The following is a 14,359-nucleotide window of genomic DNA, read 5'->3' as shown; positions in this document are numbered from 1 at the left end:
TTAATATATGCGGAAGCGAGCAAATGCTTTTTGAACGCCATATTGTCAATAGTCTGCAGAAGACAGAGGTAGGAAAATATAAAGCCTGACTCACACAAGGCACGTGTGTCTAGAAGCCAGTAACCCGTTGCTGTTAGTAATTTGTTTTGTCACTCACAGAAAGAACAGTAACTTCAATCTACACTCCATTAGTCATTGTGGTTTGGATGGGAATGAAACACGTAAGGCAAACAACAGCTTGAGATTCAACATATTGATGCATTTTAAGGTATGGCTAGGGGAGAGGAGTTCTACAAATGTCACTGCCCAAAAAAGGTACCGCTGTCTTTCCTCTGTGACAAAATGCGCCCCATACCTATCCGACCTTCTTCAAATTTCTATTCGCCCTCATTCCCTCAGATCCTCTTCCCCCCTCCACCTCTGTGTGACCCCCCCCCCCTCCTGTCCGTCTCAGCACGATGGGGGACAGAGCTTTCAGCTGCTCTGCCCCCAAATTCTGGAAGTCACTTCCTCCCAACATTCGTAACAATGGATTCTCTTCCCACCTTCAAATGCCATCTCAAAAGCCACCGATTCAAAATTGCATTTTCTGTGGAGCTCTCTCTCTAGTTTCTATTTATAATTTGTATTTTATTTATTGCATTCTATTTGTGATTGTATTTTATTTATTATAGTACCTATGCTTGTCTGTGACTGTAAAGTGCCTTTGAGAGCTTTTAAAGGCGCTATTCAAAATATTATTATTATTATTATTATTATTATAAAATACGTTCATCTGAGATGGGCTGAAGAAACTGACATAAAACAGAATCAAAATGTGTCTGCATACACGTGTGTGCGTGCGTGTGCGTGTATGCGTGTGTGTGCGTGTATGTGTGCGTGCGTGTGCGTGTATGTGCGCGTGCCTGCGTGTGTGTGCGTGCGTGCGTGTGTGCGTGTGCGGGTATGCGTGTGTGTGCGTGTATGTGTGCGTGCGTGTGCGTGTATGTGCGCGTGCCTGCGTGTGTGTGCGTGCGTGCGTGCGTGTGTGCGTGTGTGTGTGTGTGCGTGCGTGTGTGTGTGCGTGTGTGTGTGTGCGTGCGTGTGTGTGTGCACGTGTGTGTGTGCGTGTGCCTGCGTGTGTGTGTGCGTGCGTGTGTGTGTGTGTGCGCGTGTATGTGTGCGTGCCTGTGTGTGTGCGTGTGAGTGTGTGTGTGTGTGCGTGCGTGCGTGTGTGCGTGCGTGTGTGTGTGTGTGTGTGTGCCCACAGTGGTGTGTCACTACATGAAAAAACAAAAACATGCATAAATTGACATCCATGTAACTCAGCAGCTTCTGTAAGCCACTTTCAGGTTTGAGAGTTTGAGCGTGACTTTTAAATAGAAGTGGAGATAAGCCAAGCTGAGAGATAAGGAGACGTGACAGAACCACTCCATCACATCTGACAATGGGTAACTTTAGCGAACGGAGCGAGAGAGAAACATTGCAGATGAAGTGACACAAAGGCAGCTCAAGTGATACTTTGTTCTACTTTTGGACAGTCATTGGAGTTGAAGTGATGAGAAAAGTAGTAGTATTAAGTTCAATGTACTGTATATATTTAATAACTGTGATATTTTTGTGCAACTGCATGAATTCGTATGAGAAAACAACATTTGAATGGCCGTCCACTCTAGTAAATGGTTAAATTCACGGGAATGCCATCTCATTTTTAACTTTGAGCTCATACCACTTTGACTTGATCTCCTTTTCACTCCCCTCATGAGCGCACTAGGAATTCATCCATCACAAACGACACAGCCTTGTGTTTGTGTCCTTTTCTCCATCAAAGCCATGTGTCCTTTTGCAATGTTACTGTCAATTGTGAAAAGGGCAACACACAAAACCAAAGCAGATTTAAAAGGCAAATTTGACTCTCTTACCATTGAAGGCGGTGAAGTTCCCCCAATCGAGCAGAGAGCTGTTGAAGGACGAATCGGTGCCGTTGTTGGGGTTTCGGACAGTGTCGGTGAACAGGTTCATCTGCAGGAGGGTCTTGAGCAGATACCGCAGCATCTTGCCGGCCGCTCCGGTCCCTGAAGCTCTCTATTTCACAGACACTGTCAAAAGCGACTGCTATAAAACTCCGTTGCCTCTTTTCTGTGTTTTGAAAAGTTTTAAAAGTGTCCCTTTCACCCTACATCAAATAAGAGATCTTATAAGAAACAAAAAGTCTCCATTGAACGGAATGTTGAGGAGAACGTTATTTGATGAATAGAATATAGACGTCAGCATCAGGCGGTGATTGAGTCCAGGTCCTTCCCAGGATTGGATGGTTCCTTCCTCTCTCTTCTTTTGTTCTGTGATCACATAACTTCACATGTCACACACAGAAGAGAAAAAACCTCTGACTGGTGTAAAAGAATCCGCCAATATGTTGATGACCCTTTTGGATTCTTCACTCTCCTATCACCAACCCCTCCCTTTGGCTCCTCCTGCTTACCTCCCTCCCATTTCTTCTCTCTCTCTTGCTTTTGCCATGCGAATGGCGGGGCGGGGCTCCCAGGGGTCCGCAGGAGAGGAAGATCGCAGGTGCTGTGGGCAATGAATGTTTAATTATTATATTAATAATCTTCCCAGGAGGCTTTGAATAAGGGTGGTGGAGGAACAAGAGCAAATAGACGTATTGTCACTGTCACTGTACTGTAAACCACACACACACACACACGCACACACGCACACACGCACACGCACACGCACACACACACACACACACACACGCACACACACACACACACACACACACACACACACACACACACACACACACACACACACACATAAATCCATGAAGACATGCAGATGAGTTCCAGATAAATTACACAAGAGATTATGGTAAAAATTTAAATCCTGCTTTGTTTGTTTTTGTTTGAAAAAACAAAGTTTGAGTATTCCAAAATAATTACATTCTAGATATTGACTTCAAGAGATAGTTAGACGTTGCGAAAGTCACATTTCATCTATGCCCGCTCCCGACTTTTGGAAATAAAAACCTGCATCGTATTTAACCTTTTCAGGGACAGCAGTAGACATCGAATGTTATTACATTCCAAGGTACATGAAAATGATAAATGAAATAAAAAATAGTCACTTTCCAACAAGAATTAGCATGTAAAGTATGACAGCATGACTGCAAAAGTTATTCTGAGACCAAAATCATCACCTACGTATGTCAACAATGTAAAAGTTGGATGCAAGAAATTAAATGGCAGCTCTAGTGGATCATAAAGGAGATATCATTTACAACAGATTTTTTTATTACAGACAGTGGCGTTTTAGGTGGTTCAATTTCAATTATTATAAATCGTTCTGATTGTAGTCCTCCTATATTTTAATATCACACCTTTGTGTGTCTCGTGTGTGGAGTCGCACATTGATAAATGTCCCCCTCATGAAGTCAAGCACTCTGTAACTACAATACGAGGTCAACAAATCATCATTGACACATGCGTGCGATGGAAGCAGCATGGTCGCATGTGGCGACTGAAACCCCCTGCTGACAGCCTGAGTGTGAGTCCAAATAACGCCAGCCATCCCCAAACCTATCCCCCTGCTCCGTTCTGTGACAATGGGGAACAGACCCGTTAAGAGTTGCTGTGACAACCCTCATCACTCACCCTTTTCCTGAGTTTTTTTTGCCTTAATTTCAGAGTCTTAAATTCAAGAGAAATCTTTGCCAGTTTCAACCGCACGTATGGCAATCATGGGCACAAAGTTGTTTTCCCCCAATATGTTGTGCAGATGTTATTCACTTACATAATGGTGCCTTGATGTTTTTGTTCTTAATATAATTCCAAACAACCTATTTTAAGACAAATGATAAGGATAATTACTGTACGTCTGTGTACGCTCTCAGTCGTACAGGAGTGGTCCATCGATGAGAAGGTTTATTCAGCCGTCATCTGTACTTTTTTGAAGGTGTTGGACGTTTCGCTTCTTATCTAAGATGATTCATCAGCGAACTAAAATTTGCTGGCAGTTTTGGGCTGTTATACTTACACAATGCAGCAAGACACATCCCTTCCTTAAAAGTCCAACCATCATTTTGTTAAGCCAATCTATATCTTAGTAATCATTCTGATGTCAGTCTGATGTGTTTTGCAAAAGTAAAATAAGCCTTAAAAAGTAAGTATTTATTGATATATATATATATATATATATATATATATATATATATATATATATATATATATATATATATATATATATACAGCAAAGTCTCGTTATATCGATATCGGTTATATCGATAGTACTGCTTATTACGATACTATTTCTATGAACGCAAGGAGAAAATTTACATGCCGCAGGATCGGATATATCGATAGTCCCTGTTATATCGATATTTTTCGGACTCCCGAGAATATCGATATAACGAGACTTTACTGTATATATATATATATATATATATATATATATATATATATATATATATATATATATATATATATATATATATATATGGGGCGGCCCGGTAGTCGAGTGGTTAGCACACCGGCTTCACAGTGCAGAGGTCGCCGGTTCGCGTCCCGGTCCGGCCTCTCTGTGTGGAGTTTGCATGTTCTCCCCGGACCCGCGTGGGTTTTCTCCGGGTCCTCCGGTTTCCTCCCACACTCCAAAAACATGCATGGCAGGCAGATTGACCACTCCAAATTGTCCCTAGGTGTGATTGTGAGAGTGACTGTTGTATGTCTTTGTGTGCCCTGCGATTGGCTGGCAACCAATTCAGGGTGTCCCCCGCCTTGTGCCCGAAGACAGCTGAGATAGGCTCCAGCACCCCCCGCGACCCTAATGAGGAATAAGCGGTACGGAAAATGAGATGAGATGAGATGAGATGAGATTTTTTATTAAAACATTCTGAAAATACCAGAAAGAGCATTTTTAAATGTGTACGCTCCAATATGGCCCATTAGCACAAAAATGTTGTGTGCATTATTTATGACTCGTTTTCAGCCTGAATATGTTCTGTATTAAATGCAAAAATCACATCAGCACCAGTTCACCTATTGTTCAAGAAACAAATAATTGCATCGGAAATAGACCATTGTGTTAAAAGGGGATCTTATTGTAGCAATACATAGTTCATTCCCATTTCCACTTATTTGTCAGCATAATAGCAGAGTGGAAATCCTTTTCCTTGGATAAGTATCAGCAGAAATTAAGTTCGCCTAATAACCTGACTAGTCCTGAACAGTCAGACATAATTGCAGCGAGCACCCGCAGTGAGACGAGCATCAGAGAGGAACATGGATATGCCATGAGACACCACAAGGTACCACACTGGAACATCTGTGACCAAGTCTTCTTATGAGCACTTCTGGTTTTTGCTGCTGCCCCTTGGGATTATCCATGCTCGGGCAAATACAACCGGATGTATCCCCAACTCCAATTTCCCAGCTGGACGTTTGACGGCTAAACACCGGCAAGCTGCCAGACTCAGCCTCCCAACTGGGCAGTTAGACACCCCCCTTTTTGTCTCTGGCTGCAGCAGTGACACATGGGATTTTTTTTGGGGGGATGGTGGGGAATAAATATGTTACTGACCCGAACTGCCACACAGTTGGCAAGCTCCATCATTAGCGCTGGTTACCTGCCAATGCCCATATGCCAAAGTGCCGTAATTGTTGCCTCCATCATATACATTCAGTGTGCCGGCCAGATGGACAAATCCCTGAGCAAAATGGCTCGTGTCTCCCTTTGGGGCTCTGTGTCAACTAACTCCCTCACTGAATGTAAACTTCAGTCTCATACACGTTATTGCTGCTCATAGCGCATTTACAGTCACCATTTTGATATTGGATCACGATTACTTACGGCATTTATTCAAACTACTGCAGAATGTCCAAATACCCATGCGGTTCATTCTGTTCAGAGTGGAATGAGATTTAAAGATTGTACCATATGGGTCACACAATAAATCCTAACTTTTAAGCTGATGATTTATTCCTTTTGTCAAGCACCTATTTTCAGCTCAAGCAATGTATTTGGTTATCTATTACTTTGCGGTGGTTCCAGAGTTCTGTTGGCAGTTTTGTTTGCTTGTAATTGTATGTATTATGCCCTTCTTGAAAATATAATGTTTTGTTCAACAGACAACTAATAGCTCTACCAATGAGATACAAATTGAGTTTGCTTCTTTGTTTACAGTGGTACTTCGACTTAGCAATGTCTCTTCATCTGAAAATTTCAAATTATAAAACATCTGAACAGGAAAATAGTGCCTCTTGTCCAAAAAAAATTCAAGAGTCGAAATGTAAAAAAGTCGCAGCTCTGAGTTTCTTCAACGTAACATACTTACAGGTGCTCTGCCATTGGTTATTGTCAAGCATCATCCTGGCATCCGATTGACTATTTGAGTCCATGTTTGTATGTATGTACGGTAGTTAGATAGATCGACAGACTCGTAATGCAGCATCTTCGTAATTCGCCCCTTGGATCATGAGTTAATTGTTCGGATAGTTTGGTAGGAAAAGCCCTTACACGGGATGTACCACCAAACAATAACTGAAGCGGCTGATCTGAAAAAGTCATATCAGTGGCTAGAAAGGGCTGGCCTAAAGGACAGCACAGAGGCACTCATCCTGGCTGCTCAAGAGTAGGCCCTGAGCTTCAGCCCCGTTGAGGCACAGATATGCCACACCAGACAAGCCCAAGTTATAGGTTGTGCAAAGAGGCACCTGAGACAATCTAACGCATAACTGCAGGGTGTAAGATGCTGGCAGGGAAAGCCTACATGGAGCGCCATAACCAGGTGGCTGGCATAGTCTACCGAAACATCTGTGCGGAGTATGGACTGGAAACCCCAAGGTCAAAACGGGAAACACCTCCAAAGGTGGTAGAAAATGACCAAGCAAAGATGCTGTGGGACATTCTGATACAGACTGACACGATGATCATGGCCAACCAACCAGATATCGTGGTCATAGATAAAGGGCAAAGGAAAGCCGTTGCCGTTGATGTCGCAGTCCCGAGTGATGGAAACATCAGAAAGAAGGAACATGAGAAACTCGAGAAATACCAAGGGCTCGGAGAGGAGCTGGAGACTGCCTGGAAGGTAAAGGTGACAGTCGTGCCTGTGGTGGTCGGAACACTCGGGGCAGTGACCCCCAAACTAGACGATGGTTGCAACAGATCCCGGGAACATTGGATATCTCGGTCCAGAAAAGCGCAGTGCTGGGAACAGCACGGATACTGCTCAGAACCCTCAAGCTTCCTGGCCTCTGGTAGAGGACCGAGCTAAAATGGGCGACGGACAGCACCCAAGGGGGTGAGACAAGGATAGATATCTTCTTCTTTTCCTTTCGGCTTTTCTCTTCAGGGGTCGCCACAGCGAATCAATGTCCTCCATCTATCCCGGTTTTGTACATCCTCTTCTCTCACACCAGCTAACTTCATGTCCTCTTTAACAACATCCATAAACCTCCTCTTTGGTCTTCCTCTCGGTCTCCTGCCTGGCAGTTCAAGGCTCAGCATCCTTCTCCCCATATAGTCACTCTCTCTCATCTGGACATGTCCAAACCATCTCAGTCTGGCCTCTCTGACTTTCTCTCCAAAGGCTCTAATATGAGTTGTCCCTCTAAAGTACTTGTAACTAGCGGGTATCTTGTCATTGGTTGCCATGACAACGAAAATATAATTTATGTGAACTTGTTCTGTAAAAGTGTTTAACATTTCTATGTGAAACTGTATGTGTGTGTTTTCCTTAAAATCGTCTTCGATACTTTATTTATAATGTTTGTCATTGTCACTTCCGCTTCCGTGTCAGGTATTTTCGATAAAAGCGAGTATGGCGAGACAGACGGGACGAGACTAATGCGAGAGAGAGACACAAGCAGAGCGACTGCTAGATAGAGAATGAAAGTCTCGAGAGAGAGAGACACAAGCAGAGCAACTGTTCGATACAGAACGACAATCTCGAGTGAGAGACACAAGGAGAGCAACTGCTCGATAGAAAACGACAGTGTATGTCAACGTTTATCTACTTTCGGTTAATAAGGTGCACACGGTACGTTATTAATTTCCTTATTGACTGAATGTTTTGTCGAACTTATTGTAATGTTGTTTTTCAATGTCCTTTATAGTTTTCACTGTGTTCAGGTTTTTCACAATAAACGTTGTGACATCAGTACGAAGCGTCATCCTTGACCGGGGTAGATACAGTACTCATTCGTGATCCTATCCAACCTGGTCACTCCCAAAGAAAACCTCAACATCGTCAGCTCTGCTACCTCCAGCCCTGCTTCATGTCTTTTCTTCAGTGGCACTGTCTCCAGTCCAAACATCATGGCTGGTCTCACCACTGTTTTATAAACTTTTCCTTTCATCCTAGCTGAAATCCTTCTATCACACATCACACCTGACATTTTTCTCCAGTCTGCTGGACACGCTTCTTCACCTCTTTTCCACACTCTCCATTGCTCTGGACAGTTGACCCCAAGTACTTAAAATCCTCCACCTCTTTATTTCTTCTCCCTGTAGCATCACTTACACTTGGATCCCTCTCATTCACACACATGTATTCCGTCTTGCTGCGACTGATCTTCATTCCTCTCCTTTCCAGGGCATATCTCCACATCTCTAGTTTCTCCACCACCTGTTCCCCATTCTCGCTACAGATCACAATGTCATCTGCAAACATCATGGTCCAAGGAGATTCTTGTCTAACATCGTCTGTCAGCCTGTCCATCACCATAGCAAATAAGAAGAGGCTCAGAGCTGACCACTGGTGGAGTCCCACCTCCATCTTCAATTCCTCCGTCACACCGACAGCACACCTCACACGTGTCTTACAGTCATGATACATGTCTTGCACCGCTCTGACATACTTTTCTGTCACTCCAGACTTCCTCATGCAATACCACAGCTCTTCTCTGGAAACCCTGTCGTACGCTTTCTCCAGATCTACAAAGACATAATGCAATTCCGTCTGACCTTCTCTGTACTTCTCTATTAGTATTCTTAAAGCAAACACTGCATCTGTCGTACTCTTTTTTGGGATGAAGCCATACTGCTGCTCACAAATGTTCACTTCTGCTCTTAGTCTTGCTTCAACTACTCTTACACAGAGTTTCATTGTATGGCTCATCAACTTTATCAGAATCAGAATCAGAATCATCTTTATTGCCAAGTATGTAGAACACACAAGGAATTTGTTTCCGGTCGAACACGCTACACTAGTATCGTCGTAGAAAAAAACTGCTAAGTGGCACTATACAGTTCCATTTTGGCTACTGTTGAAAGAGTTCAAAGAGTTAATGGCTTGGGGGAAGAAGCTGTTTAAATGTCTGCTGGATTTGGTGTGCATGGATCGGTAGCGCCTGCCTGAGGGGAGTAGCTGGAAAAGGTGGTGGGCAGGGTGCGGAGGGTCCAGTAGGATTTTCCGCGCCCTAGTTTGGATTCTTGCAGTGTGCAAGTCCTCGAGAGTGGGTAGGGTGGTGCCAATAATTTTTTCCGCCGTCCTAACTGTCCGTTGAAGTCGGATTTTGTCCATTTTCGTGGCTGCCTCGAACCAAACGGTGATGGAAGAACACAGGATGGATTCGATGACAGCCGTGTAGAAATGTTGCAGCACCTCCTGTGGTAGGCCATGCTTCTTTAGCAGCCTCAGGAAGTACATTCTCTGTTGGGCCTTTTTCAGGATATAGTTGGTGTTGATTATTCCTCTGTAGTTCATACAACTCTGCACGTCTCCTTTGTTCTTAAAAATGGGCACGAGTACACTTCGTCTCCATTCTTCAGGCATGTGTTCACCATCTAAGATCTTGTTGAATAACAGTCAGGAACACCACCGCCACCTCTCCAAGACACTTCCATACCTCGATTGGTAAATCATCAGGCCCGAGTGCCTTTCCCCCCTTCATCCTGTTCAGCGCCCTCCCACTTCATCCTTGCTAATGCTTGCTACGTCTTGGTCCACAACAGTCACGTCTTCTACTCTTTGTTCCTTCTAATTTTCCTCATTCATCAATTCTTCAAAGTACTCTTTCCATCTTGCCATCACACTACTGGCACCTGTTAATACATTGCCATCTCTATCCTTCATCACCCGAACCTGCTGCAGGTCCTTCCCATCTTTGTCTCTCTGTCTCGCCAGCCTGTAAAGATCAGTCTCACCTTCCTTGCTGTCCTGCCGAGTATACAAGTCATCATAGGCCTGTTGTTTGGCCTTTGCCACCTTTACTTTAACCGTGCGCTGCATCTCCTTGTACTGCTGTCTACTCTCGCCCGTCCTCTCAGTGTACCACTTCTTCTTTGCTAGCCTCTTTCTTTGTATACACTCCTGCACCTCCCCATCTCACCACCAAGTCTCCTTATCTACCTTTCGTCCACTTGATACACCAGGTACTTTCCGACCTGTGTCTCTGATTATGTTCGCTGTAGTTTGCCAGTCATCTGGAAGGACCTCTTGCCCACCCATTGCTGGTCTTACCTCCTTCCTAAATGTCACGCAACACTCTTCCTTTTTCAACTTCCACCATTTTGTCCTCACTTCAGCCTTTGGTTCCTTCATCTTCCTCACTGCCAGCGTCATCCTACACACCACCAACCTATGCTGTCTGGCTACACTCTCACCAACCACTACTTTGCAGTCACTGATTTCCTTTAGATGGCGCCGTTGACACAAAATGTAGTCTACCTGTGTACTTCTGCCTCCACTCTTATAGGTCACCCTATGTTCCTGTCTCTTCTGAAAGAAAGTATTCACAACAGCCATTTCAATTCTCTGAGCAAAGTCAACCACCATCTGTCCTTCAGCGTTCCTCATCTGGAGTCCAAACCTGCCCATCACCTCCTCATCATCTTTGTTTCCTGCGCCAACATGTCCATTGAAGTCTCCACCAATTACAACCTTCTGACTTCTAGGAATGTTCTGTATGACTTCATCAAAGTCCAACCAAAATGTCTCCTTCTCCGCCAACAAACATCCTACTTGTGGGGCATACCCACAAACAACATTGAACATCACGCCTTCAATTTCTAGCTTCAGACTCATCATTCTATCTGATACTCTTTTTACTTCTAAGACATTCCTAACAAAGTCCTCTTTGAAGATAACCCCAACTCCATTTCTCTTTCTGTCTTCACCTTGATAGAACAACTTAAACCTTGACCCTAAGCTTCTAGCCTTCCTCCCTTTCCATCTGGTCTCCTGGACACACAGTATGTCAACCTTCCTTCTCTGCATCATGTCAACCAGCTCTCGACCTTTACCTGTCATTGTTCCTACATTCAAAGTTCCTACTCTTAGTTCTATACTCTTGGCGTTCCATCTCTCTCTTTTCCTCTGGGCACACCTCCCTCCTCTCCTTCTTCGACCAACAGTAGTCCATTTTCCACTGGCACCCTGAAGGTCAACAGTACCAATGGCGGCCGTTGTTAACCCGGGCCTCGACCGATCCGGTATGGGATTCAGAGGTTTGATTCGCATATTAGTTTTGGCATTTTTTTTTACATCAGATGCCCTTCCTGACACAACCCTCTGTATTTATCTCGGGCTTGGGACCGGCACAATAAGACACTGGCTTGTGCCCCCTTGTGGCTACATTTTATATATATATATATATATATATATATATATATATATATATATATATATATATATATATATATATATATATATCAGAATCAGAATCAGAATCAGAATCATCATTATTGCCAAGTATGTAGAACACACAAGGAATATATATATATATATATATATATATATATATATATATAGTAAAGTCTCGTAATATCGATATTCTCGGGAGTCCGAAAAAATATCGATATAACCGGACTATCGATATATCCAATCCTATGCGCATGTAATTTTCTCCTTGCGTTCATAGAAATAGTATCGTAATAAGCGGTACTATCGATATAACCGATAGCGATATAACGAGACTTTACTATATATATATATAAAGAGTTTAATATTTCTCTTTATTTGTAAGTAGGTTCGTTGTCAGATCTCCCAGGCAGGTGGCGCGCAGAGCTTGATCGTGCCGTGGAGTTGAGCAAGTCGTGCCGTGATGTCCGTCCGACGCCCGGCGTTAGCCGGGCGTGAGTCCGAGATGAGTTTGATGTGATTCTGCCCCGTGGTTCGCCCAATCTCTCTGTCCCGCGACAGCTCCTTTTATACAATCTGCAAGCGTGTGCTATGCGTCAGGGTGATACGCACATCAAGGAGATAAAGGAATTGAAAGACATGAAAGTGTTGAAAGGCGCACTTCAAAATCATACACGCGTGTGACGCAACATATATATATATATATATATATATACAGTAAAGTCTCGTTATATCGATATTCAAGGGAGTCCGAAAAAATATCGATATAACCGGGACTATCGATATAACCGAACCTGTTTGCATGTAATTTTCTCTGTGCGTGCATAGAAATAGTATCGATATAACCGGGACTATCGCTATATCCGATATCGATATAACGAGACTTTACTGTATATATATATATATATATATATATACATATATGAATCTCCTCCAGATAGATCTGGAAACTATGGGCGGGACTTGGTGCCACACTGTGCGCCGTTGCGTCACTTCCTTCATAATTTAATAATCTAAGTGCACAACTCCGTTACATATATATATATATCGATTCAATATCGATTTCGATTAACGCGCATTTTCATGACAATATCTTATTTTGTTTCCCCTTTTGTACTGTCTAGTGTTATCTAATTAGTTCCCTTATTCATTTCGAGTCCAGATTACTTTTTGTGTCATTATTTAATTCACGTTTTGTCAAGTGGAACTTTGAAGCACATTGGCTTCATAGTGCTTTTCTGTTGCACAGTTAATCACAAGACGAAACCCATGCGACTTCTGCCATACTGTGTTGCAGGTAATAATTGTTTCATTTCGTTTTTATTGAACAATATTTAGTTTCTTGTGTCATGTTTTATTTGCCCGTGAATGTTTGTGGCGGGTTGAACTGTGCGCCCTTGAAAGCGCACCGCGTGTTCTGCCGAGTATAATGCGTTCAGGGACAACATCTAAATAACAGTTAACCTGTGTTGTATTCTCTTTTTTCTGTAAATAACCGCTATACGATCACACATTGTTCATTCTGTTTTGTTAACTACAATGTTTTGCATATCCATTACAATCTGGAAGTTATTTAGGTTAATCACAAGACGAAACCCATGCGACTTCACCCATCCCTTCTGCCATACTTTGTTGCAAAGTATAAAATTAAAAAGAAAATTAAAAAGAAAGAAAACAGAAATAAAAAGACACATCCATGCGTCTGGTCTTATTAAGACGGCAGCATCGTGGAGATGAAGACAGTCACTATTGTGACATCCGTTATATATATATATATATATATATATATATATATATATATATATATATATATATATATATATATATATATATATATATATATATATATATATATATATATCAGTGGCGGGCCGTCAGGGCCAGCAAGGCCTTCTCTGCTGGCCTAACATAATCAGACATCATTATCATAATTATAATAAAAGTCAATTTCATTAAAAAAGTATTTTTTCTAAATATATATATAATTATTCTACATACTGTTTTATTGATGTTATATTATATCCTTTTGGTTATGCTCCTTTCAGTGTTGTAGTTTTAGGTCAGAGTTTTTAATCCAATCAGAATTCAGCTAGTTTGTGTCGCCAGGCTGTATGAAATCTGACCGGCGCCTTCAGAATCAACAGTGAGGGCGTCTGTGCGCTGTACATGAACGGGCACATGTAGTTGATATACAGTTGCGATAGCCAATCAGATCACGAGTTGGCACAGTAAGGTCAGCTAGAGGGCCTCGCGTTGAACATGACGTACGCGTCCTGTGATTGGATACTCACTTTACCTCAGCCCTCAGCGGAGGCGGCGCTATGCAAATCAACCAAGCTGACAACAGATCAGACCCGGAAACTTTAGCAGAAAAACCAAGTATAGCTAACCGCTTTTTTAACCCACAATGGCTGAAGGAGAGGACAACTCGCTGTCGCATGTAGGTAAGCAGATTCTCAAGAACAAATGAAAAAGATTTGTTTACTTTTATTTTCAACAAATAGTTCGTTTTGTGAACGTCTTGTTGTTTTTCTTATATTAAACGGACATTTTGTAATTTAGCATAAAATCTTGTTAAAGATTGCATATTCTTGGTGGACTTCATAAAACTTTGTGGACAAATGATTTTAAATTTCCTTTGATTTTTAAGAGTTTGCAGTATCACGTATAGTGACAAGTTCTAATTGCTGATGCAGATTTATTGATGTGTAATTGCTCCGGAAAATAGCCTGTGTTGTAGACGATTAAGTACTGCGTGTGTGTGCTTTTGTAAATGATATCTCCAGCCGTTGTGTC

General features: G+C 42.5%; 1 protein-coding gene and 1 pseudogene across 1 annotated transcript in view; one reads left to right on the top strand and one right to left on the bottom strand.

Annotated features, from left to right (window-relative positions):
- The window catches only part of robo3 (roundabout, axon guidance receptor, homolog 3 (Drosophila)), a 213,948-nt gene extending 211,619 nt beyond the window's left edge, over positions 1-2,329 (bottom strand). Inside the window, exon 1 of the mRNA XM_089016718.1 lies at positions 1,902-2,329. Within this exon, the coding sequence (XP_088872844.1) occupies positions 1,902-2,034 (133 nt within the window). The 5' untranslated portion in view covers positions 2,035-2,329. The remainder of the gene's footprint in view (positions 1-1,901) is intronic.
- Positions 2,330-6,500: 4,171 nt separating this feature from the next.
- LOC148886029 (uncharacterized) lies at positions 6,501-7,242 on the top strand (annotated as a pseudogene).
- Positions 7,243-14,359: the final 7,117 nt, after the last annotated feature.

Source organism: Hippocampus bargibanti, linkage group LG16 (assembly GCF_051943395.1).
Source record: "Hippocampus bargibanti isolate YZ-2025 linkage group LG16, ASM5194339v1, whole genome shotgun sequence".
NCBI classification, from domain to species: domain Eukaryota; kingdom Metazoa; phylum Chordata; class Actinopteri; order Syngnathiformes; family Syngnathidae; genus Hippocampus; species Hippocampus bargibanti.
Note: the sequence above shows the minus strand (reverse complement) of the source record. Positions and strands in the feature narration are given on the sequence as shown.